Consider the following 22020-nt stretch of genomic DNA (forward strand, 5'->3'; position numbering starts at 1 on the left):
GGACACCGTGGCTACTTACCCTGGAAGCTTCCCACAGCCCGCCTGTTCACGTCCTCGTCACTGACACTGATGAGTGATGCCTGGATGGGAGCCTGCGGCCAAAGAGGCTGCCTGTGGGTCTGGGGCCATGGGGGCCAGGGGCCAGGTCTGCTGTCCCGGCTCCTCCCCACCGTCCCCCTTACCTTGCTGTACTGCACCAGGCTGGCCATGGCCTTCCTCTCGGCATCTTCACCTGTCTGGCCCAGCCTGAGGGGGCGGAGGGGAGGACAGCCCCGCTTGCTCAGCCCTCCCACCCCCATCCCAGGCTGGGTAGGGAGGGTGCTAAGAGCCCTGGCCCGGTGGCTCTGAGCAGGGAGTGTCCCACTTCAGGGACACTGAGGATGGGCGGGCATGGGGCAGGCCCAGGGCACTCACAGAGTCTGGGGCTTCCGGAAGTAGCGCAGGGCAAATTCCTGCATGGTGTAGTCGGAGTCTGTGGGCAGGGTGACGCAGGCCACAGACGGGGACGGGCTGGTGGCCAAGTTGTCACTGTGTGCCTGGCTCCAGGGGTGGGTGGAGAACTTAGGAGCACAGGAGACCTAGCGCCACCCGAGTGTCGCCTGGCCTGTCCAGCGGCCCTGCCCAAGCCCCCGCCCCAGCCCAGCCCAGCCCAAGAGAAGCAGGCAGAGTAGCTGCGGTGAGCACACCACCAGAAGCCGGGACAGTCAAGAGCTGTTTATTGAGCACCTTCCAGGTGGCGCTGAGCTAGCTACCACGAGGGCCACACGAGAGGCAGACTGCCCAGCCCTGCTGGGGAGACAGGACAAGACATCGGGAGCGGGCAGAGAGGCGGCATCAGACCAAGCGCTGCCCACCAGGCGTGGGGTGGCCCTCCGCCGCTCTGGGGCAGTCGAGCCCGTTCTTTCCTCGACTCCTAGTTAGGCCTCGCCTCGGCGTCTCCCGTCTTCCTCACCTCCGACGCTTTATCCCACTCTCTGTGCTGCAGCTGACTCTTGTGCCAGCCATTCCTCTGCTCCATCGAGAAGGAAAAGTCCGGAGCAGCAGCCGGCTGCACTATGTCAGCAGGAAAGAGTCCGGATCGGCCCCCGGTGGAGCCAAACTGCCAGCCTGGGGGAAACATCCAAGGACGGTGCCTCACCCTCCTGGGCCCTCTGCCCACCCACCGGGTGCCAGCCGCCCTGCTTGCCCCGGGGATACCTGGTTCCAGAGTGGCCACCGGCAACAGCTTGATGAGGTCCCCCCGTTGGAAGCTGAGGAGGCTGTGGTCGTCAGTGAGGTAGCTTCGCAGGGCAATGACGTAGCCAGAGTCCTGCAGGCGGGCGGGTGAGCGGCCAGCCTGCTTATGACTCCGTCCTGCCCGTCCCACCTGCTCCCCCGTTGGCGTCACTCTCCACCAAGCGCCCCCAAGTTCCAGCCCCACCCCAGGCAGCTTGAAGGAGCTTGGCTGACGGCCCCGAGTCCAGGCAAACCAGACGGGGTGCGACGCAGCGGTGTTGGAGGCCCCCCGCCCGGCGCCCTGCCGGCCCGCACTTGCCTTCCTGAGCTCGCTCAGGAGCAGCTCAACCATGGCCTTGATGGCTCCCGCCCGCACTGTGTGTAGCAGCAGCTGTTCCCTCTTCAGTGACAGCTCCAGGGCGGAGCCAGCCCGGCACTCCACACCCAGTACCTCAGCAAAGCTGTGCAGAGGGTGGGGCGTGAGCTGGGCGCCGTCTCGCCGGCCCACGCCACACCCCAGCCCAGGCTCACCTGTACGAGCGGAGAGTCTTCAGCTGGTCGGGGTGGAAGCTGGGGCCTTGGGTCACCTTGAGCAGTCTCAGCCCCCGGTGGGACACGGCCAGCAGCTGCACGTCGCTGCCACCCTCGCCCTGCCCGGAAGGTGGTTGGCTCACGGACAGGCTCCGGGCTCCCCGCCGCCGGCCAAGACACCCTGGGGCTGCTCAGGCCAGTGCTATTCTTCGTTGGTTCCACTGGGGCCCAGCCCACCCCCAGCTCTAATCCTGCTGCGGAAGGCCAAGCTGGCCTCCAGCCCTGGGCGCTGCCATCCCCAGCCTCACTGACCGAGACGGGGAAGATGCGGGAGAAGTAATTGGCCCAGTTGTCCCTGGCGGCCACCACGATGCGCTTCTTGACACTGTCCTCAGCTGTGTCCAGGGAGTCCAGGCCCACCTCCAGGTCTCCTGTTGGGCAGAAATGGCCCCAGGCCGTCCTCAGGCTCCCTCACAGCGGGGACCCCAGAGTCTACTCCCTCCCTCTGGGCAGGCCCAACCCCCAGCACTCCGGCTCCCTGACTCCAGGGTCCCTGCACCCTACGCAGCAGGTCTTTCATCCTGTGCCTCTCGTCCTGGGAGATCCGGATGCAGGACTCCGCAAAGGTGTCCCTCAGGATCTGGGGGCAAAGCCAGGCGGTCACCACCAGGTCCTGAGGCCACAGCCCACCCCAGAAGCAGCCACGCATGGAGGAAAAGCTGGAGAGCCCCATAGGCACGTGGGTGGAGCAGGGAGGGATGCCTGGCCTTCCAAGCCCAGGGCCACGTCCACCCGGAGCTCCCACCTGCCTCCCCCAAGCTGCCGGCACTAGTCGGGCTGCTGCTCCTCTGTCAGCTGAGATAAGCTTCCCTGAAGGAACACGGGACTTGGGGGAGGGGGAGGGGGGGCAGCTACTGTAGAACCGGGGAGAACAGACACAAGCATTGGGAGCATCTAGAGGTGGCAAAGGGACAAGCACGAGCGAGCACCTGCTGTGTGCCAGGCCTGTGTTGGGTGCTGTATATGCTTTATTTTTAATCCTCGTCATAAGTCAAAAATGGCCCTTATTCTGAGGGATGTTGGGAGGATTAAATAAATGAAGGCAGGGCTTGAAACACACCAGCGTCCCGCAAGCGGGGCTGCTCTCCTGCCTGGGGTGCGGGCGGTCTGCCTGTACAGGTCCCAGGTGGGCTGGGCTCTCACCTGCTCACAGAGGAGCCTGAGGCAGTAGGGGTGGCTGAAGTTCTCCCGGGGGTAGAACACCTGGGCGAGGGCAGGGGCGTGTGAGAGTGCGCCCGGACAGTGCCCCCGCCAGCCCCCCTCCCGCCCCACCTCTGCCTCCCGGGCCGGAGGAGGTGGGGCTGGGGAAGCAGCCCCCAGTGTCTGTGTGTGGAGAGGAGATGCTGGGGCCCCAGGCTGGCGCCCCTACAGCCAGCGCCCCGTCCCCCACCCAGGGAGGCCAGGCTGCGGCCCGCCCTCGCGCCCACCTCCTTGCGCAGGAACAACCTCCAGGGGGCGCTGGCGTAGGAGAAGCACACGCTGCCCGAGGGCACGAGCAGCTGGGTGGAGATCCCCTGGTCCCCCATGGGCTCCACAAAGCCTGGCGGATAGAGGGGCCGAAGGGCATCAGGCGAGGAGCTGCCCAAGCCGGAATGATGCAGGCACGGAGAGAGAAGACCCTCGGCCCACTAGGGCCCCACGTGGCCCAGCTCAGTCCACCTCCGCTGCCTCCCTCCCCCCGCTCCGTCCCATCGCCGGCCTCCATCTCCAGCTTCCCACGTTCCCCACTGTCCCTGACGTGCGTGGGCCCCCCCGACTACGTCAACGGGGTCACTAAACTCCTGACGAGGCCCACGCCCCGTGACGGTCCCTCCGTGCCAGACAGGCCCCAGGGGTGCCCGCGCCCTCCCCCCCCCCCGCAGGAACGCGGAAGCTGGGGCTCCTCACCCACGGCTCCAAAGTCCGGAAGTGCGAGCAGCTGACCTCGACCGTGAGCGCTGAGAGGCCCTTGGGAATCCTGCCCCCGCCCCCCACAAAGCCCACCGCCCGGGGATATGGGGTTTCTCACTGTGCGGCTCAGCTGGAGGGGTCGCTGGGTCCAAGGGTGGAGGCAGTGGAGGTGCTGGCGGAGGGGGGGGTCTCTGGGCAGTGGGTGGGTTCTGGCCAAACAGCTCTTGAAGGGGCCCCTGCTTCTCCTTGATGGAGTTGGAGGGCACACGCCGTGGCTGGCCCTCGGGTCGAGGGGCCACAGCTGGTGGGGTGCCCTTCCCTGGGCTGGGGGACAGCGTCTGCGTCTGGGGAGGCACGGAGAATACACCCAGGCTGTGACTAGCGGCCAGGTCTCCCCCGGGGAGCCTCAGGAGGGCTCTGGCACGGAGCAGCGCGCTCTGGTCAGGACGGGGCCTCACCGAGGGCAGCGAGGAGGCACCACTGATCCCCAGCTTAGCCAGAGCCTCATCCTTAGGGTTGTTTTTCTTCAGGAAGATCTGGGGGGGCTTCCTGAGAGAAGGAAGAGACCAGGAGTCCACACGGTGACGCTGGGCAGCGGGCAGTCCCGGCCGTGCTCCCCCTCCCCACCGCCGGGGCGCACCTGGGCGGCTGCGCGGGCACGGGCACGGGGCCTGGGCGGCTCTGGCATATGCGGATGATGTCGCGGATCTCCCTGCTGGGCTCCGCCTGCCGGGGCTCAGGGTCCGAGCTACGCACCATGGCTCTGCCCTCTGCCGGCCGGCGACCACCGCCAGGCCCTGCCTCTGTGGCTGGCTCAGCCTCAGCCTCCTGTGCAGCTTTGGCCCCATCTCGTGTCAGTGGCTTTTTCACTACTGGGGGAGGAGGAGGTGACGGCACTGACCAGAAAGAGAGGAAAGATGTGAGACCCTGTGCAGAACCACAAAGCCTGCCCCCCCACCCCGCTCCCCACCACCTGCTCTCGGTTCCTCTTCTTCCGGCTCCTCCTCCTGCTCCTCCCCCTGGGGGATCTTCACCTTGGCCGGAGGCCTCATCGTCTCCACCTTGATCTGCTGCTGCCCTGTAAATGCCACAGATGGCCCTCGCTATTACTCTCCACCTGGCCCGCCCGTCTGGGCTCCTGGACAGGCCACACTGACCTAGAGGAACAGAGTACACCCCGCCGTCCCCTGGCCAGGATGGGGCGGTGGCTGAGTTTTTGTGTGGAATTGCCACCCCAAGGGCCCTCACCCAACTTCTGGAAATAGTCCCGTTTCTGCTGGAAGCTCTTGGGCCGCCGGGGCCTGTCTTCAGCCTTCTGTGAGGTCTCCTGTGGCAGGAGGGGAAAGAGAAGGAGCTGCCCTGCCAGACAAGTTGCCACTCACAGAGCAAACCCACCCGGATCCGTGGGGCTGGAGCCTGGCAGCATCTTTTCTGCATCTTCCCGCACACCCCACGCCATGTCTCCCACTTCTGTGGCCTTGGAGCCTGCTGCCCCACCCCAGCCCTGCCACCTGCCTGGCCTCGGCTCTTCACCCTCAGGCAGGCACCTACCAGTTCCAGGTCACGCTCTGGCTCCTTCTGGGGGGTGGGTGTCTTCTTGGGCTTGGGGGTGATGGCTGGGGGTGGAGTCAGGGAGGCAGCTCCAGGGGCCTGGGCCTGGGCATGATGCTCCAGGGGCTGGCTCTGGCGCTGCTTTGCCTGCTGCTCAAGGGACAAGGTCATGGCCTGGGTGGTCATCTGCTGGGCCTGACGGAGGAAGGGTGGTGTGCCAGGTAAGAGCTGGCCTAGCCTCGCCCCACAGGTCTGTAACCACTAGGCAATCCATGGGCCCTGCCCATCCTCACCAGGATCAGCGCCTGCTGGTTGATGAAGTTCTGCTGCTGGACTGCCAGCTGCCTCGCGTCCATGCTGGGAAGCAGGGGCTGTGGCTGTGGCTGTGGCTGCGGCTGTGGTGGCACCACAACGGCTGCGAGTATGGCAGGCAGTCAGGGTGGACGAGCGCCATGGCTGAGCTCCCAGCCCTCTGCCCACTGTGCCCTCTAGGCCCCAGGCAACACCCTCCCTCCTCTAGTCCCTACCTGAGAAGGGACACAGTGGCTATAGTCCAGCCTTACCTGGCATGGCAGGGACCGCCCCCATTGCTGGCATCATGGGCACGGGTGCAGGCATCATGGCTGGCTGGTATCCGGGCATCTGCATCATCCCTGAGTACACTGAGGGAACAGGGCCCCCCCCCAGGTCGGTCCCTACTTGGGCCCACAGACAGCCTCCCTTTAGCCCCAGGCAAAGAGAAGAGTACGGGCCACCAGGGTGCTGGCCAGAGCTCTGATTGCAGCTGCGTGGGGATCCCAGGCCGTGCTTGCCTGTGTTGCTGGGCAGGGAGGCCCTGGATGGGTGCTCAGCCCCACACTCACCCACGGGATAGCTGCCTTGCTGCATGGGCCCCATGGCGCCCCCTCCCTTCATGCGGCCACTCAGAGCCCTGCCTTGCTCCAGATCCTGAAGGAACAAAAGTCACAGGTCCCAAGGTCAGAGCTAGAGCCCTAGGAGGGATGGGAGGGGCAGCAGAGGCCCCAGGGGCGTAGGGGCAGCAGTGGGGTGGGGTCTGCGTGCAGGACACTCACGCTGAGGCACGGGGACAAGAGGTGGTCCAGGAAGCCATCCAGACTCCCTGAGGTCCGGGAGTCACCTGTGGAGGGTTACTGTCACCTGCCTGGGGCGTGGGACTTCTGGCACGCCCATTCCCAGCGCTCTGCCAACCTCAGTGTGCCCACTCCCAGCCTTACCTGTGCGACCCCTGCTGGGCAGAGTTGGGGCTGGGCCTGGAGGGGGACCTGGGGGCAGTGAGAGGGCCTGGATGCCAGGGGCCGGGGGGATGTCCTCGGCTCTGCAGGAGACAGTGGGCCCAGCTGAGGAGGTGGCCTGGCCGGGGGGGTTCCCAGGTTGAGGCAAGGTGTAGAAGCTGCTGTAGGGGTCATCCCCCTGCAGTGGGCGGAGGCTTGGGGGCGGGCGGGCGGGCTGGGCCTGTGGCAGCACCTGTGAACCTCCGCGGATGACAGGGTGGCTGAGGGGGTCACCTACGACAGGATAGGGACAGGAGCAGGCCAGGGGTGCTGTGGGTGGCACCTACAAGCCACGGGGGGCGATTGGGTAGCTGTGGGGACCGGCCGGGTCCCCCAGATCCTCGGTCCGGCCGATCAGGTCCAACACGAAGTCGCAGCCAGCCAAGTCCTGCCAGGAGTCCTTAGAGTGCAGTGACACAGACCAGCCACGCGGGGGCGGATCCAGGCCTCTGGGTGAGACAAGGGCATGGAGCAGAGGGTGGTCAGCCAGGCAGGCGGACGACCATCCGGAAGGGACAAGGACCTGAGGGTGGGCTGGGGGGAGGGGGTTGTGGAAGGGGACAGGAACCTGGCTGAGGACCCAATGCAACTCACAGCCCTCTACTTTATCTGCAACTCACAGCCCTCTACTTCTACAGTGGCTCTGATGCATTTGTTCATTCAATTTGATGAGAATCTGGACCAGATCCAGCAGGTATACTCTCTACTTGCTCTCCGTCTTGAATCTACTGTCTGGACCCTGCCCACCTACCCCGACCCCTCGCCCCCATCCCGCCCCCCGGGGAGCAGGTTTTGGCCTTGGAGCAGCCGCAGGAGGTGCTTGGCGGGAGAGCGGGCTGGGAGCATGAGGAAAACCAGGAGGTGGACAGGACAATGGCCAGTGTGGGCTGCGCTCGCCCATCCCAGGCCCCGCACACCTGCTCTGCAGAATCCGCCCGGCGAGTTGCTCCCCTGTGGTCCAGGACTCCACCTCGGCCGAGAAGCACTCCTCTGCAGGGACGAGGGGTAGGGGCAAGAGTGAGGGACAGCAGGGTCCACCCGGACGGGAAGGGAATACTGTCCCGTGGCGGTTCCGAAAGCAGGAGAGCAGGGAGGTCAGGGTCACATGGGGAGGGCTGAGGAGGGAAGGGGGTCGAGGGAGGGCGAGAGTGCCGGGCAGGCTGCAGCGTGGGCCTGGGGAGGCCCGAGAGGAGGCAGGCGTCACCGGTGAAGGTGAAGACATCCAGCGCCATGCGGCCCTGCCTCCATCCGGCCGTCCACTCGAGCTGGGTGGGTGGGTGGGCCCGCTCGGACCCAGGGGCCCGCTGCGTCTGCTGCAGGGCTCCCAGCAGCCTGTGCTGGCACAGTGCTGCCATGCCCCCGGGGGCCTGGTCGGACACGAATCTGCGGGCACAGCACAGGGCTGCCGTGGGTATGGGGTGGCCCGCTGAGCACACCCATGGGGCCCCCGTCTGCCGGGGCCCTTACTTGAGCAGCGGCTTCTGCAGGGTGGACACCGGGGGGAAGGCACCGAGCAGAACAGCCAGGAGGGCCCAGCCGCGCTGCCTCTGCTGCTCGTCCGGCTGGTGCCAGAGCTGGGCTGCGAGCTGACTGAAGAGCTCGTTGCGCAGCCCTGGCCGGCGCTGCCCCTGCCGCACCAGGTACTGGCCCATGGTCCGCTCCTGCCAGGGCTCCAGGGACGCGTCCCCCAGGAACCGCAGCATCTACAAGCACAGAGCGAGGGGAGGCAGGGCGTGGGGGCTCCCGGTGCCCGGCCAGCACCCCTTGCACGGGCCCACCCTGCCCCTCCCCAGTGTGTCACTCACCACCTTGTTGATATCCAGGGCATGCTGAGGGTTCTCACTGTCCAGCCGGGTCAGGGGTTTGGTCAGCAGCTGCCCAGGTCTGGGCAGGGATGGCTCCTGCAGGGAAGGAGGGCGACACAGTGCCTGAGCAGGGGCTGTTGTGTGCTGACCTGCCAGACACAGCCGCGGGGGAGCCCCAAGGGGGCACGCGCCCCGCGAGAGGAAGAGGGGCCGGTGAGGAAAACCATCTTAAAAATACATCTCGGGGGGCTTCCCTGGTGGCGCAGTGGTTAAGAACTCGCCTGCCAGTGTAGGAGACATGGGTTCGAGCCGTGGTCAGGGAAGATCCCACATGCCGCGGAGCAGCTAAGTCTGTGCACCACAACTGCTGAGCCTGCGCTCTCTAGAGCCCGCGAGCCACAACTACTGAAGCCCGCGTGCCTAGAGCCCGTGCTCCGCAACAAGAGAAGCCACCGCAATGAGAAGCCCGCACACCGCAACGAAGAGTAGCCCCCGCTCACCGCAAATAGAGAAAGCTGCGTGCAGCAACAAAGACCCAATGCAGCCAAAAATAAATAAATAAATAAATTTATTAAAAGAAAAATACATCTTGGGACTTCCCTGGTGGTCCAGCGGTTAAAAGTCCCACGCTCCCAATGCAGGGGGCTGGGGTTTGATCCCTGGTCAGGGAACTAGATCCTGCATGCCACAACTAAAAGGGGTCCCGCATGCTGCAACTAAAGATCCTGCACAGGCAACGAAGATCCCGTGTGCCGCAGCTAAGACCTGGCGCAGCCAAATAAATAAATAAATATTAAGAAAAAAAACCTCTCAATCACTCCTTCTGATTAGAAAACTAAAGCTCGTGCATGCGGAAAACTCAGAAAACACGGAAAAGGGTGAAGAATAAAAACCACCATTAACATTCCACTGCCAGATAAAACCACAGTTAACATTTTCGCCTCTTTGTTTCTAATCTTACTTTCTACGTGTAGGTACACACGTCATCTCCCCACCCTCCCTGTTTACAAAATTGGGATCGTACTCTACGTGCAGTTTTGAATCCCGCTTTTGCTGGACACTTTGCCTTGTCATTCAACATGCTTTAACGACATGGCTTCAATGGCAGGGCAGTGCCACAGGTGTAACAAAGGTGTGGCACTGCAGATAAGTAACCAGCAACACGTTTAGGTTCAACGGTTTCCGAGCAACGCAGTTGCATCCACAGCCCCGCAACAGGAGAGGGAGGAGGGGACTGGAGACAGAAGGACAGACACAGCTTCTGCCTGACGGGGGCTAACGTCTGGGCAGACGTGGGCATCAGCTGTGTAGAGCTAAGGCCTGGGGGCCCACCTGAAAGCCGATGGAGATGAAGCTGGAGAAGGGGAATTGGTCGATGTCGGGTGGGAGGGTCAGGCTGGGCCGTGCGGGAACTTCCGGGGGCATGGCCTCGGTGATGTTCTCGGCCAGGGTGTGCTGACAGCCTGGGATGACGTAGGCGGCAGCCCAGAAACGCCCAGGTAAGGCGCCTGGCTCTGGCGCCGCCTCCACCTCTCAGCATCAGCCCCCAGCTCCAGTGCAGAGGGAGCCGGGCAGTGAGCTGGGGGGACCCAGAGCATCAGAGGGAGGGACCACAGGGACAGAGCCTCCGCCCAGGAGGGGGTCATGGCAAGAGCGACGCCCATCAGGACTCACCTTCCGCTGTCTTCAGCATGACAGCCAGCTCAGCCGGGATCTCCAAGTGCCCCAGCTCCTAGCAGGGAGGAGCAATTGACCAGGAACTAAGGGAAGGGGCATAGGAACCCAGGGGCCCTCCTCACCCCCAGGGCTGTAAGCTTCCCCTCCAAAGACCAAGGATTCTAGTCCTGGACACTCAAACAAATAAAGCCCCCAGAGGGAAACCAAGAGCACCCCAGGCCTCTTCTTGGGGGACAATGGATGGGCCTGAGGGACAGGACCCATCTCGGCACCCCTGGAACCCCACGCTCCCCCTCAAGCCAGGCCAGGTTCAGCAGGCTCACAACCCGGCAGACACCCTCCAGCTTCCAGGCCACCTACCATGCTTGGCCCCTTCTTGGAGGCCCCGACGCTGTGCCAGCTGCACCGATGCCCAAGCTGTTGGGGGAGATGCAGGAGGAGACGATGCCCCCGTGAGGTGCCACCAGGAGCTCCCTAGAGGCCCCTCCCCCGCTCAGCAGTGCAGCTGCCCCCTCCTCCTCCCAGGAGGACCCCACACCAGTGGAGGAAGGGGTGCAGACCCAGGGGGCCAGCTGTCTGCCCCCAGCCCTCCAGAGCCCTCACTAGCCTTAGCGCTGTGGCTGTCTCTGCCCGTCTGCCAGGGCACCGGGAAGAGGAGGGAAGAAGGGAAGGAATGGTCCCAAGGGACAAAGTCCAGCCAGGGAGGGGCCAGAGAGTGGGGCAGTACGTGGGCATTGACCTTTGAGCTGTTTTATGGCCCTCAGATTGGAGTCACAGGGCAAGAGGGGAACAGTCCAAGGGAGGCCTGGAGGGGATGGGAGGCACCCCCAGCCAGCAGGGGAGAGTCAGGCCCTGGCAGTGGGCAGGCATGAAGGAAGGCGACAGCCTCCTGGAGGCCCCAGGCTACCCTGGCCAGGCAGAGGGGGATGGAAGGAGCTCCACCAGCAATGGTCTCCGAGGCCTCGGTCCTCGTGGGGCTACACTTGGAGGGTGGACACTGTCGGGATTTGGCCAACGTGGCCGGCAAGGCTGCCTGGCTTCTCCCCTGAGCTGCCCTGGGCAGGACCCATCCATGTGCTTCACCTGCCCTCTCCGCTGTCTCCAGAGCAGGCGCCGGCCCGCCAGCAGGATGGTGTTCAGCTGCCCCAGAGCTGCCCGCCGCTGGAGGTACCACTTCCTGGAGGCCGGGAAGGGGGTTGGTGAGGAGTCCAAACTCACAGCCGATACCTGAATCCTCCAAGCCAAGACATGAATGTAAAATCGGACCCCAGTGAAGCCCCCGGCTGCCGAAGGGAAGCAACAGGGAAAGGACGCGACACTTCGAAAGACCAGCAGGTAAACTGAGATGCTGCTGTGTCCGAGGATCAAGATCTGGGACTCTGGCGCCGACCACCCAGGCTCGTTCCCCTACCGTTTAGTCACTGCGGTCTTGGATAAGTTACTTTACCTCTCTGGGGTTTATCTGCTTTTGTTTTTTGGCCACGCCGCATGGCATGTGGAATCTGAGTTCCCCAACCAGGGATCAAACCCGGCCCTGGCAGTGAAAGCGCTGAGTCGTGGACTTCCCTAGTGGCGCAGTGGTCAAGAATCCGCCTGCCAATGCGGGGGACACAGGTTCGAGCCCTAGTCCGGGATGACCCCACATGCCGCGGAGCAACTAAGCCTGTGCGCCACAACTACTGAGCCTGTACTCTAGAGCCCACAAGCCACAACTACTGAAGCCCGTGTGCCTAGAGCCCGTGCTCCGTGACAAGAGAAGCCACCGTAATGAGAAGCCTGCACACCACAAGGAAGAGTAGCCCCTGCTCGCCGCAGCTAGAGAAAGCCCGCATGCAGCAAGGAAGACCCAACACAGCCAAAAATAAATAAATAAATAAATTTATTAAAAAAAAAAAAAGAAAGAAAGAAAGCGCGCGCTGAGTCCTAACCACTGGACCGCCAGGGAATTCCCTACTTTACCTCTGTGTTTTATTTTCATCATCTCTAAATTGAGAAGTATTGTAATGCCTGCCCCACGATAAGATGAAATGAATAGAGTCTGGCATATTATTACTTAAGAAGCAGAGCTTCTAAAAAATGAAAAAATAACATTCACTGGAAGTCTAACAGGAGATCCCGGAAGAGACAATATCTTTGAGAATTTTCCAGATATAAGAAAGACCAGACTCCTCAATGAAGGAGCCCTGAGCATGATAAATATTTAAAAATAAATCTATATATACTACTAGACATAACATAGATAAACAAGGGTCTACTGTATAGCACAGGGAACTATATTTAATATCTTGTAATTACCTATAATGGAAAAAAATCTGAAAAAGCGTATATATATGTATTATGTATGTATGTATATATTTGTAACTGAATCATTTTGCTGTACAACTGAAACATCGTAAATCACTATACTTCAATAAAAACATAAATAAATCTATAGCTTTTGTACATAAAAGGACACTTTCAAGAGAATGAAAAGAGGGCTTCCCTGGTGACGCAGTGGTTGGGAATCCACTTGCCAATGCAAGGGACATGGGTTCGAGCCCTGGTCCGGGAAGATCCCACATGCTGTGGAGCAGCTAAGCCTGTGCACCACAATTACTGGGCCTATGCTCTAGAGCCCGTGAGCCGAAACTACTCAGCCCACATGCCACAATCACTGAAGCCCGCGTGCCTAGAGCCCATGCTCCACAACACGACAAGCCACCGCAATGAGAAGCCAGCACACCACAACAAAGAGTCGCCCTCGCTTGCCGCAACTAGAGAAAGCCCATGTGCAGCAACGAAGACCCAATGCAGCCAAAAATGAATAATAAATTAAATAAATTTTAAAATTTTAATTTAAAAAAGAGAATGAAAAGACAACCCACGTAATGGGAGACTACTTGCAAATCACACATTTGATAAAGGTTTAATATCCAGAACATATAAAGAACTCCTACAACTCAATGAAAAAAAAAACAACCCAATTAAAAAGCAGGCAGAGGGGGACTTCCCTGGTGGCATAGTGGTTAAGAAATCGCCTGCCAACGCAGGGGACAAGGGTTCGAGCCCTGGTCCGGGAAGATCCCACATGCTGCGGAGCAACTAAGCCTGTGCACCACAACTACTGAGCCTGCGCTCTAGAGCCCACAAGCCACAACTACTGAGACCGCAAGCCACAACTACTGAGACCGTGTGCCACAACTACTGAAGCCCACGCACCTAGAGCCCGTGCTCCGCAACAAGAGAAGCCACCGCAATGAGAAGCCCGCGCACCGCAACGAAGAGCAGCCCCTGCTCACCGCAACTAGAGAAAGCCCACGCACAGCAACGAAGACTCGACACAGCCAAAAATAAATAAATAAATAAATTCCCATAGAAAAAAAAAAGCAGGCAGAGGACTTGAATAGATATTTCTCCAAAGAGATACACAAATGGCCAAGAAGTACATGAAAAGATGCTCAACATCATTAGTCATTAAAGAAATGCAAATCAAAACCACAATGAGATACCACCTCACACCCACTAGGATGGCTATCATTTAAAAAGCAGAAAATAACAAGTATTGGCAAAGATGCAGAGAAACTGGGACCTTCACACATTGCTGGTAGGAATATAAAATGGTTCAGCCGCTGTGGAAAACAGTTTGGCAATTCCTCAAAAAGGTAAAGACAGAGTTACTGTATAACTCAGGATTTCCACTCCCAGATAGAGACCCAAAAGAACCAAAAGCAGAAACTTGAACAGTTACTTGTACACTTGTGTTGATAGCAGCCTTATTCACAATAAGCCAAAAGGTAGAAACAACCCACTGACAGATAAGTGGATAAACAAAATGCGGTCCATCCACACAATGGAACAATTTTCAGCCATAAAAAAGACATGAAGTTCTGACACATGTTACGACAGGGACGAACCCTGAAAACGCTATGCTTAGTGCAGTAATGTAAAAGGAATTTCTATGAGTCAACTTAGACGGCATATCTAGAATAGGCAAATTCAAAGCAATGGAAAGCATACTGGAGGTTACCGGGGGCGGGAGGGAAGGGAGAGGGAGGCATCATTGCTGAATGGGTATAGAGTTCCCGCTGGTGATGAAAACGTTTTGGAAACATATAGTGGTGACGGGTGCCCCCTTCTCCGAGGCTTCCCTGGTGTCCATGGTACTGCCTTCATTTTGTTCTCAGTCCTTAAACAATCCCCTTTGGGGCGACTGGAAGCTGGTTTACTGTCTGCATTTGACTCCCCAGCTAGCCTGGAAGGCACCATCTCTGTGCCTGTGTGAAGATGCTGGCACCTTCCTCCCTGTGTTGCCAGCACCTGGCCCAGGGTAGATGGAGAAGATGGTCAACCAACAGCTGTTGGATGGATGAGTGAAGACGGGCAGTGAAGGGTGAGTGGGGATGGAGCTAATGAGGCGAGAAGGGTGAGGGGAGCATCATAGGACCACGAAGCCCAAAGAGCCTGGAGTGTAAAAGTCCGGCCTACATCGAGGCTGGAGAAGTAGGCAGGGCCTCACACAACCTGATTCACGCTTTTAAAAGAGTATTCTTGCTGCAGAGTGGAGAACAGATTAGAAAAAAGAACAGTCAAGGAGTCAAGACCGCAGGTTTGACTGGCCTATCAGGTAATGAGCTTCTCGTGGCTGGGGGTATTCAAGCAGAGACGGCATGGTGGGGATGCCAGCAAGGAGAGTCCGGTGCTGATGGGAAGCAGGCAGACTAGCCTTGAGGCCCTACGCCCCCCCGACCCTGCCCCACCACCGTGAGGAGGCCTACAGTCTCGCCCCACTCTGCACACCTGGCCTGGAGCCCACGCACGCGAATCCGTGGTAGGAGGCGAAGGCGTTGACAGGAGAGGCTGGTGCAGAGGCCTCGGTGCAGGGTGAGCAGGGCCTGGGCGCGCTGCTGGGCCCGGTGCCGCTCCAGCTGCTGCCAGCCCAGCTCCCGCAGTAGCACCTGGGGGCAGAGGTTTGGGCTGGGGGCAGGCCAGGTGGCTGGAGACCACCCTGCCCTTCTCCCGAGGCCTCAGCCTCCTCCTTTCTGCCAAACTATTGATTCTACTGGGGTGCCCGGGACACCCGGCCCACTCCATCTCCCCACCACCCAGAAGGACCACCAAATCATGAGTTGGTCCCAAAATGTTCCTCCCACTTTCCAGCCATACCTGCTGCTTCCCTGCTCATACACACCACCCACCTGGGTGGCTCCCAGGTGACAGAGGGGCGACTCAGCCCCAAACACCTGGTTCAGGATGGCGCCACATCTTTCCCGGTCAGAGAGCTCTTCCTGTCCCTCTGTCCCCAGGGCCCGGAACCTGCCCCAAGGACGGAGAACCTTGCGGAGGTCGGAACAAGCACAGCAGGGACCTCCCTCCACGCTCATTTGACCCCTGAATCCCTTGGGGTCTATTCAGTCTATAAGTAATTCAACAATGATTTGGAAAGCACCTACTATGTGCCAGGCACTAAGGAGAGTTTTGCTGAGAGGACAAGGGGCAGGTGAATGCACAGAGCCGTGGAGAGGTGTGTGGGTGACGAACAGTGAAAGGAGACGCAGATGGAGGAAGAGAAGGAGAGACAGAGAGAAAGGAAGGAGGGCGGGTTGGACGTCAGGCCCAGGGTCCCTGGGAAAGTGTGTCCATCCCCCGCTCCCGAAAAAGCCCCAGGTCCGCCAGCCACTCCAGGGGGCCTTCCTAGTGAGCCCTGGCCCTGAGGTGCCTGCGCCCCGGGGCTGCCCGCATCCTGGGCCCCTACCTGGCCAGGAAGGCCTGGAAAGGCACGCGAACGGGGAAGTTGGCGCTGCGGGTACACACAGCCTCCAGGATGCCCGCCTGGCGCAGTTGCTCTGCCACGTGACCCACATCAAAGAGGCCCGGAAGCTGTGGCCACGGGGCAGAGCCAAGGAGAGCTGAATTGAGGGGCTCAGAGCTGTGGGGAAGGTGGGGCAGGGCTGAGGAGGGCTGAGGGGGGCGGGCAGGGGTGGGAGGGCTCTGGCGCCAGGTGCTGGGAGAGCTCACCTTTCCCGGGTTGGGGTTGAGGCACTGGATGAAATAGACATGGCTCCTGGTGGGTGGAAGGGGCGGTCACTTGAGCACAGACTGGCCCCTCCATTCAAACTCCCTGGGGTTGAGTGTGGGGGGCCCTATTCTCACCTGCCCAGCCGGGCTAGGAGGTCCCCCAGGGAATGCTGGAAGCGAGAGGTCAGCGTGGGTTTGCCTGGTCCGTCCCCAGACTCGGGCTCTGCTTCCTGGAACAGGCTACCCACCAGCTGTGGGGTGAGAGGGGGCCAAGCCAGCTCACCTGGGCCTGTCCAGCCTGCCCCTCACCCCAACCCCCGGGGAGCCAGGGTGGGCCGGCCAAAGGTTCAGGTTGCCAGGGGCTTGAAGACCAGCTCCTTGGGCAAGGCTGTCAGGGTGGAGAGGGCAGAATGGGGGGACAGGGCGGCTGGCAGGGGCACCTGGAGCTGGCTCTGGGCAAGCATTTCCACCACAGCAGGGTCAAGATGATCCTGGTTTCTGTTTAAAAACTTGTGAACCTGCAAGAGATAATGTGGGGGTGGGGGGAGGGGAAGCCAAGGAGAGAAGGCTGGGTGTGGAAGCCAGTCCCTTTGCAAAATAATCCAGCCTCTCCCCTCTGAGTTATAAGGCCACCTTTGACACAACACTGTAAATCAACTATACTTCATTAAAAAAAAATGTCTTACAAAGGCCCCCTTTGAAGTTGGACTCATCTCACACCACGTACCAAAATTAACTCAAAATGAATGGATCAAAGACCCAGATGTAAGACCTGAAACTATAAAACTCTTAGAAGAAAACAAAGGGAGAAAGCTTCATGACATTGGACTTGGCAATGATTTCCTGAATATGACACTAAAAGCACAGGCAACAAAGGAAAAATAGATAAACTGGATTTCATTAAAATGAAAAACTTTTGTGGTACTAAGAGGGTGAAAAGACAGCCTACAAAATGGGAGAAAATATCACATATAGTGGGTTAATATGCAGATTATGTAAAGAACTCCTACAACTTAACAACAACAAAAAAATAAAACAACTCAATTCAGGACTTCCCTGGTGGCACAGTGGTTAAGGATCCGCCTGCCAATGCGGGGGGCACTGGTTCGATCCCTGGTCCAGGAAGACCCCACATGCCGCATAGCAACTAAGCCCATGCACCACAACTACTGAGCCCACATGCCACAACTACTGAAGCCCACACACCTAGAGCCCGTGCTCCGCAACAAGAGAAGCCACCAAAATGAGAAGGCCGTGCACCGCAATGAAGAGTAGCCCCCTGCTCGCTGCAACTAGAGAAAGCCTGCGTGTGGCAACGAAGACCCAAGGCAGCCAAAAATAAATAAATAAACCCCAAACCAACTCAATTCAAAAATGGGCAAAGGACTTGAATAGATATTTCTCCAAAGATACACAAATGGCCAAGAAGCACATGAAAAGATGCTTGACATCGTTAGTCATTAGAGAAATGCAAATCAAAACCACAATGAAAAAAAAAACAAAAAAACCCAATGAGATACCACTTCACACCCACTAGGATGACTATAATTTTCAAAAATGGAAAATAACAAGTATTTGCAAGGATGTAGAAAAACTGGAACCCCCAGTACATTGCTGGTGGGACTATAAAATGGTGCAATCACTGAGGAATAGTTTGGTGGCTCCTCAAAAAGGTAAACATAGCATTACCATATGACCCAGCAAACCTACTCTTAGGCAGATACCTAAAAGAATTGAAAGCAGCGACTCAAACAGTTACTTGTACACCCATGTTCACAGCAGCATTATTCACAATAGCCAAAAAGGTGGAAACAATTCATGTCCATCAGCAGATGAATGGATAAACAAAATGTGGTCTATACATACAACGGAATATTATTCAGCCATAAAAAGGAAGGAAATTCTGACACATGCTACAACATGGATGAACCTTGGAAGCATTATGCTTAATGCAATGAGTCAGACACATAAGGATTGTGTGTGTGTGTGTGTTCTGATTCCACTTACATAAGAATAGGCAAATTTATAGATACAGAAAGTAGATTAGATATTGCCAGAGTCTGAGGAAGGGGGAATTGCAGCTTAATGTTTAATGGGTAACTTGTTTCTGTTTGGGATAATGAAAAAGTACTGGAAATGGATAGCAGTGAAGGTTACAAAACATTGTGAATGTAAAGACACTGAAATGTACACTTAAAAATGGTTAGAATGGGAAGTTTTATGTTGTGTATACTTTACCACATTTTTTTAAAGGCCGTCTTTGTCACATACCCAGTTCTTTGTTACACTTTTGGGTCTGTTTATTGGGTTTTCACTTCTGTCTCATTGATGGGTCTGCTCCTTATCAATACCATACTCTTTTAATTGCTAGAGCTTTAAAATATGTTTTAATATCTCATAGAGCAAATTCCTCCATAATCATTTGCTTTTTATATCTTATTAGCTATTCTTATGCATTTATTTTCCATATAATACTTCAGAATAATTTTGTTAAAATCCACCTCTCCTTCTCTCATAAAAGCCCCATTGGAGTATTGTCTGGAATTACATGACTTTTCTAGATTAACTGGGAAAGAGTGAACATTATAGGGCTCCCCAACAGGAATGTGGCTTTTCCCTCCATTTTTAAGTCTTCTTTTGTGACCTTCAATACAATTTTATAGTTTTCTTTAGTCAATCTCCTTCTGTTTCTTCCTTTTTTCTTTTAGATGTGATTTTTTTTTGAGGTATAATTGACATATACTCCTTGTGTTTCACGTGTGGATAACTCCTGTGTAGTTTGTATGTTTTCTTCTACAACCAGAGCATGTCACCTCCTCCAGGAAGCCTTACCTGACTTGCCCCACCTCAAACCAGTCACCTGGTCCTAGCCTTTAAACCAGGCCCCCTCCCTTCAGCAGCTCTCCTCCTGGGTAGGTGTGCAGTAGTCATGAAACTCATAAAGGGGAGAGGAGAATCCCTTCAGTGAGCACCTAGTATCTGCCAGGCACCTGACCCGCCATTTCCATGTAATTGCATTAATCCTCAGGACAATGCTATAGGCTGGACTCCCATTCCCCTTTTACAGATGAGGAAATGGAGGCTCAGAAGGAGAAGTAGACTGCCTGAGGTTATCAGAGCCACGTCCCATGCATACACTCTGCCCCTCTTGGACTGGAGGGTCCCAAGGCCTTGACCCTCCCCACCCCATAATGCCCACCCAGAACTCAGTAAGTCATGCACTAGGTGAGGCCAAGGGGCCAGGTGGGGACAGATGGCCAAGCCTTGGAAGGGGCCTCCCCACATCTACCCCTCTCACCCGTCAGGTGACTCCCCAGGGTCACATTGCCCTCACTGATTCACCCTGATACCTGGTAGGTGACGGTCCCAGCGTAATGACGCACAGTGAAGATGGGAAGGGGCAGCTGGGGCTTGGTGTAATGCGGGTGGTCGCCGTGGTAGTAGTGGCACTTCTGCAGGAAGGTGTGGTCCGTGGCCTGAGAAGAGGAAGAGCTTCTCAGGCCTTTGCAGGTGCCATTCCCCTGCTGGGACTGTGCTTCCCTTCCCTGCCCCCCAAAACCACATGCACTGAACAGAAGGTGAGCTTTGGTTTTGGTCCCCAAACTTCTTTTTCAGGAAGAGTCACTCCACATCTGAGTACTTATAAAGGGCACAGCTTCTATCCCAGGGACTATTTTGAACAATTGGTTCCCATTTGAGAAAAAACACAGTAGCCTTGTATACCTCAGTCAATAAGATTTGGCGGCTTAGAGGACCCTTGATGAAATCATTTAAAAGAAATGGGGCTAGGGGAACTTTAAGGCAGATTTAGCAATCATTCCTGGGAGTCTGGTCTCACAGTTACATGTGTTTCTGAACAAGTCTTTCAAAGATACTTTTAAAAAGCCATCCGGTAAGAGATTATTTTATAGTGCTAAGGAACTTATAACAACAAATACTTGGGGAAACCCTCACAAGCCCCTCATGGGGCCTGCACAGTCCCCACCACCCTAACCCTCAGGCACAATTTTCCCCCTTCTGCAGGAGGACTCTTGGAGAAGTCGGGAATCTCACTCAGGATCACCCAGAGACAGGATTTGAAGCCAGTTTGGCCACTGCTTTCCCAAGCTGCGCTGAGGGCCTGTGGGCAGGGTCCCAGGACCTCAGCACTTTATTGCTACCCTGGGAGTTCCTGCTGGCTCTGGCCTGGCCACCAGGGCCCCCACTCCTTGTCCCCGACACTGAGGGCTCACCTGGGACAGCCATGTCTGGGCATCCAGGATATTCAGGAGGCTGTGGGGCTGGTCTACCAGGAGATCCAAGCAGGACTCCTGTGGAGGCTGGGGGATGGGCACCCAGGGCAACAACTCCCTCCGACACTCCTCCTGGGAACAGCCAGCATTTAGTTTACAGAGACCATCCATGTTCATGGGGGGACCTCATCTGAGCCAGAGCAAGGATGGCCCTCCCACTTTACAGATGAGTAAACTGAGCCTCAGAAGGACTGAGACGGCCCATAGCAAGGGGGCTTTGGGGCAGAGCTCTCGGTGTAGTACCTTCTCTTTACCAGGGATGGCCTCTGTTCTGGGAAACAGCTGGGTGTCCCCCTGCCACCTCCATGCCCAGCTCCCCATACCTCCTCCTGGGCCAGAAGCATCTGGCTAGAGAAGAGCTGCAGGCGCTCGCTGGCGAGATTGTTGCACAGCTGCTCCAGGCCGTTGACCCGCAGTGCCTGGGAGGGGCGCGTGGGCAGTGAGGTGGGCACCCACACGAGGTGGGGGCACAGGGCAGCTTGTCGGGGGTCTAGCACACAGGCCTGGTTCCCTTCATCCCCCTCCCACAGCTGCCCCCATTCTCCCCAGCACTAGGCGGGAGTGGTGCCCTAGGGCTGATGCTTCCTCCTCCAGGGACAAGACCAAAGATCCTGACACAGCATGCAGGCCGCCTCAGCCCAGTCCCAGCCTCGATCATGCTTCCTCCCTCCAACAACCCACACCCCTGCCTTCTGCCTTAGCACCACTGTGAGCCTTCGGGCCTCTGATCATAGCCATCCTGTGGTCTAGAAGACACCTCTTGCTACAGCCTAACTCGCTGGCTATCAGAATGCCACATCCTCGTAAGCAGAGCTCCAGGCTGCCGCCTCCAAGAAGCCTTCCAGCATCCCTCCTGTTGGAATTACAGGCTCCTTCCTCTGTGCCCCTCAGCACTTTCCTAGTAAGCCCAGCAGAGCCCCCGCTTCGTGTAGCTTTGCACAGTTTTGACATGTTCTAAAATACACACAAGAGCACGCATGTGCGTACATGCGCGCGCACACACACACACACGGGCAACGGTCATCCCCTCCTCAGAGAGCGGATAGTCACCAAGGACACACTGGAGAGGAGGAGAGAGCAGGGGACTGGGCACAGTGCCCATCCAAGGACTGAGGTGGGGGCCACCTCCTCTTGCTCTCGCCCCTCCTCCCTGCCTTGAGGAAACAGGATGTTCTGGAAAGGGGTGAAGAGCTTATGAAAAACTCAGTGTGATTTGGGGGATTCCCTCTCTTCCCTCTCCTCTGGGTACACAGCAGGCGAGGCTGACCCATCCGAGGGTATTTCATTGTCTTAAGGGCTCCTGTGAGACTCTGCAAGGCCAAGCAGGCAGAACTCTCCAGAGCCGACGTCAGGGCTGGACAGGGCAGATGGCTGTACCTATGGAGCACGCAGCTGTCTCGTGGACCATCTTATGGTCAGAAAGGCAAGCAGCGCACGAGCGCCCCCACAAAGGGAAGCTGCTGGGGTCCCCAGAAATAACCAGGATGAGGTGGGCACCCCGTCCTGGGCCCCGCCCCCAGGGGTGACCTCAAAGCCGTAGACATCGACGACAGTGACAGTGACCACGCTGCCTCCCTCCCCGGGGGGTGCCAGCCGCACATTGGTTCTCCTCAGAAGCCAGGTGAAGAGCCGCGAGTACAGGGCCTTGGCCAGGGCGTCCCTGTGGGCATGGGGAGTGAGCCTCGTGCAGCAGGGGCCAGGCCTGCTCACAGC

At 57.9% G+C, this 22020-nt stretch overlaps 1 protein-coding gene across 1 annotated transcript in view; it reads right to left on the reverse strand.

Moving 5' to 3' along the window:
- MYO15B (myosin XVB) overlaps nt 1–22020 on the reverse strand; it is a 32521-nt gene that overhangs the window by 4824 nt on the left and 5677 nt on the right. The window contains exons 12-52 of the mRNA XM_089900122.1: nt 21835–21967; nt 20631–20726; nt 20248–20379; nt 19366–19491; nt 16456–16533; nt 16151–16266; nt 16016–16061; nt 15753–15877; nt 15196–15313; nt 14798–14955; nt 11105–11198; nt 10382–10438; nt 10019–10076; nt 9677–9807; nt 8345–8440; nt 8007–8242; nt 7744–7922; nt 7457–7529; nt 6827–6988; nt 6483–6583; nt 6315–6385; nt 6111–6195; nt 5811–5909; nt 5541–5662; nt 5262–5442; nt 4945–5055; nt 4670–4774; nt 4337–4592; nt 4155–4245; nt 3815–4040; nt 3234–3346; nt 2950–3009; nt 2311–2386; nt 2059–2177; nt 1747–1865; nt 1535–1676; nt 1198–1309; nt 953–1107; nt 415–536; nt 183–246; nt 20–92 (exon numbers count right to left, since the gene is read on the reverse strand). Of these exons, the coding sequence (XP_089756248.1) occupies nt 20–92; nt 183–246; nt 415–536; nt 953–1107; nt 1198–1309; nt 1535–1676; nt 1747–1865; nt 2059–2177; nt 2311–2386; nt 2950–3009; nt 3234–3346; nt 3815–4040; nt 4155–4245; nt 4337–4592; nt 4670–4774; nt 4945–5055; nt 5262–5442; nt 5541–5662; nt 5811–5909; nt 6111–6195; nt 6315–6385; nt 6483–6583; nt 6827–6988; nt 7457–7529; nt 7744–7922; nt 8007–8242; nt 8345–8440; nt 9677–9807; nt 10019–10076; nt 10382–10438; nt 11105–11198; nt 14798–14955; nt 15196–15313; nt 15753–15877; nt 16016–16061; nt 16151–16266; nt 16456–16533; nt 19366–19491; nt 20248–20379; nt 20631–20726; nt 21835–21967 (4817 nt within the window). The remainder of the gene's footprint in view (nt 1–19; nt 93–182; nt 247–414; nt 537–952; nt 1108–1197; nt 1310–1534; nt 1677–1746; nt 1866–2058; nt 2178–2310; nt 2387–2949; nt 3010–3233; nt 3347–3814; nt 4041–4154; nt 4246–4336; nt 4593–4669; nt 4775–4944; nt 5056–5261; nt 5443–5540; nt 5663–5810; nt 5910–6110; nt 6196–6314; nt 6386–6482; nt 6584–6826; nt 6989–7456; nt 7530–7743; nt 7923–8006; nt 8243–8344; nt 8441–9676; nt 9808–10018; nt 10077–10381; nt 10439–11104; nt 11199–14797; nt 14956–15195; nt 15314–15752; nt 15878–16015; nt 16062–16150; nt 16267–16455; nt 16534–19365; nt 19492–20247; nt 20380–20630; nt 20727–21834; nt 21968–22020) is intronic.

This window comes from Delphinapterus leucas, chromosome 19 (genome assembly GCF_059928025.1).
Source record: "Delphinapterus leucas isolate spDelLeu-1000000601 "Yukka" chromosome 19, BTC_Dleu_Yukka2, whole genome shotgun sequence".
NCBI lineage: Eukaryota > Metazoa > Chordata > Mammalia > Artiodactyla > Monodontidae > Delphinapterus > Delphinapterus leucas.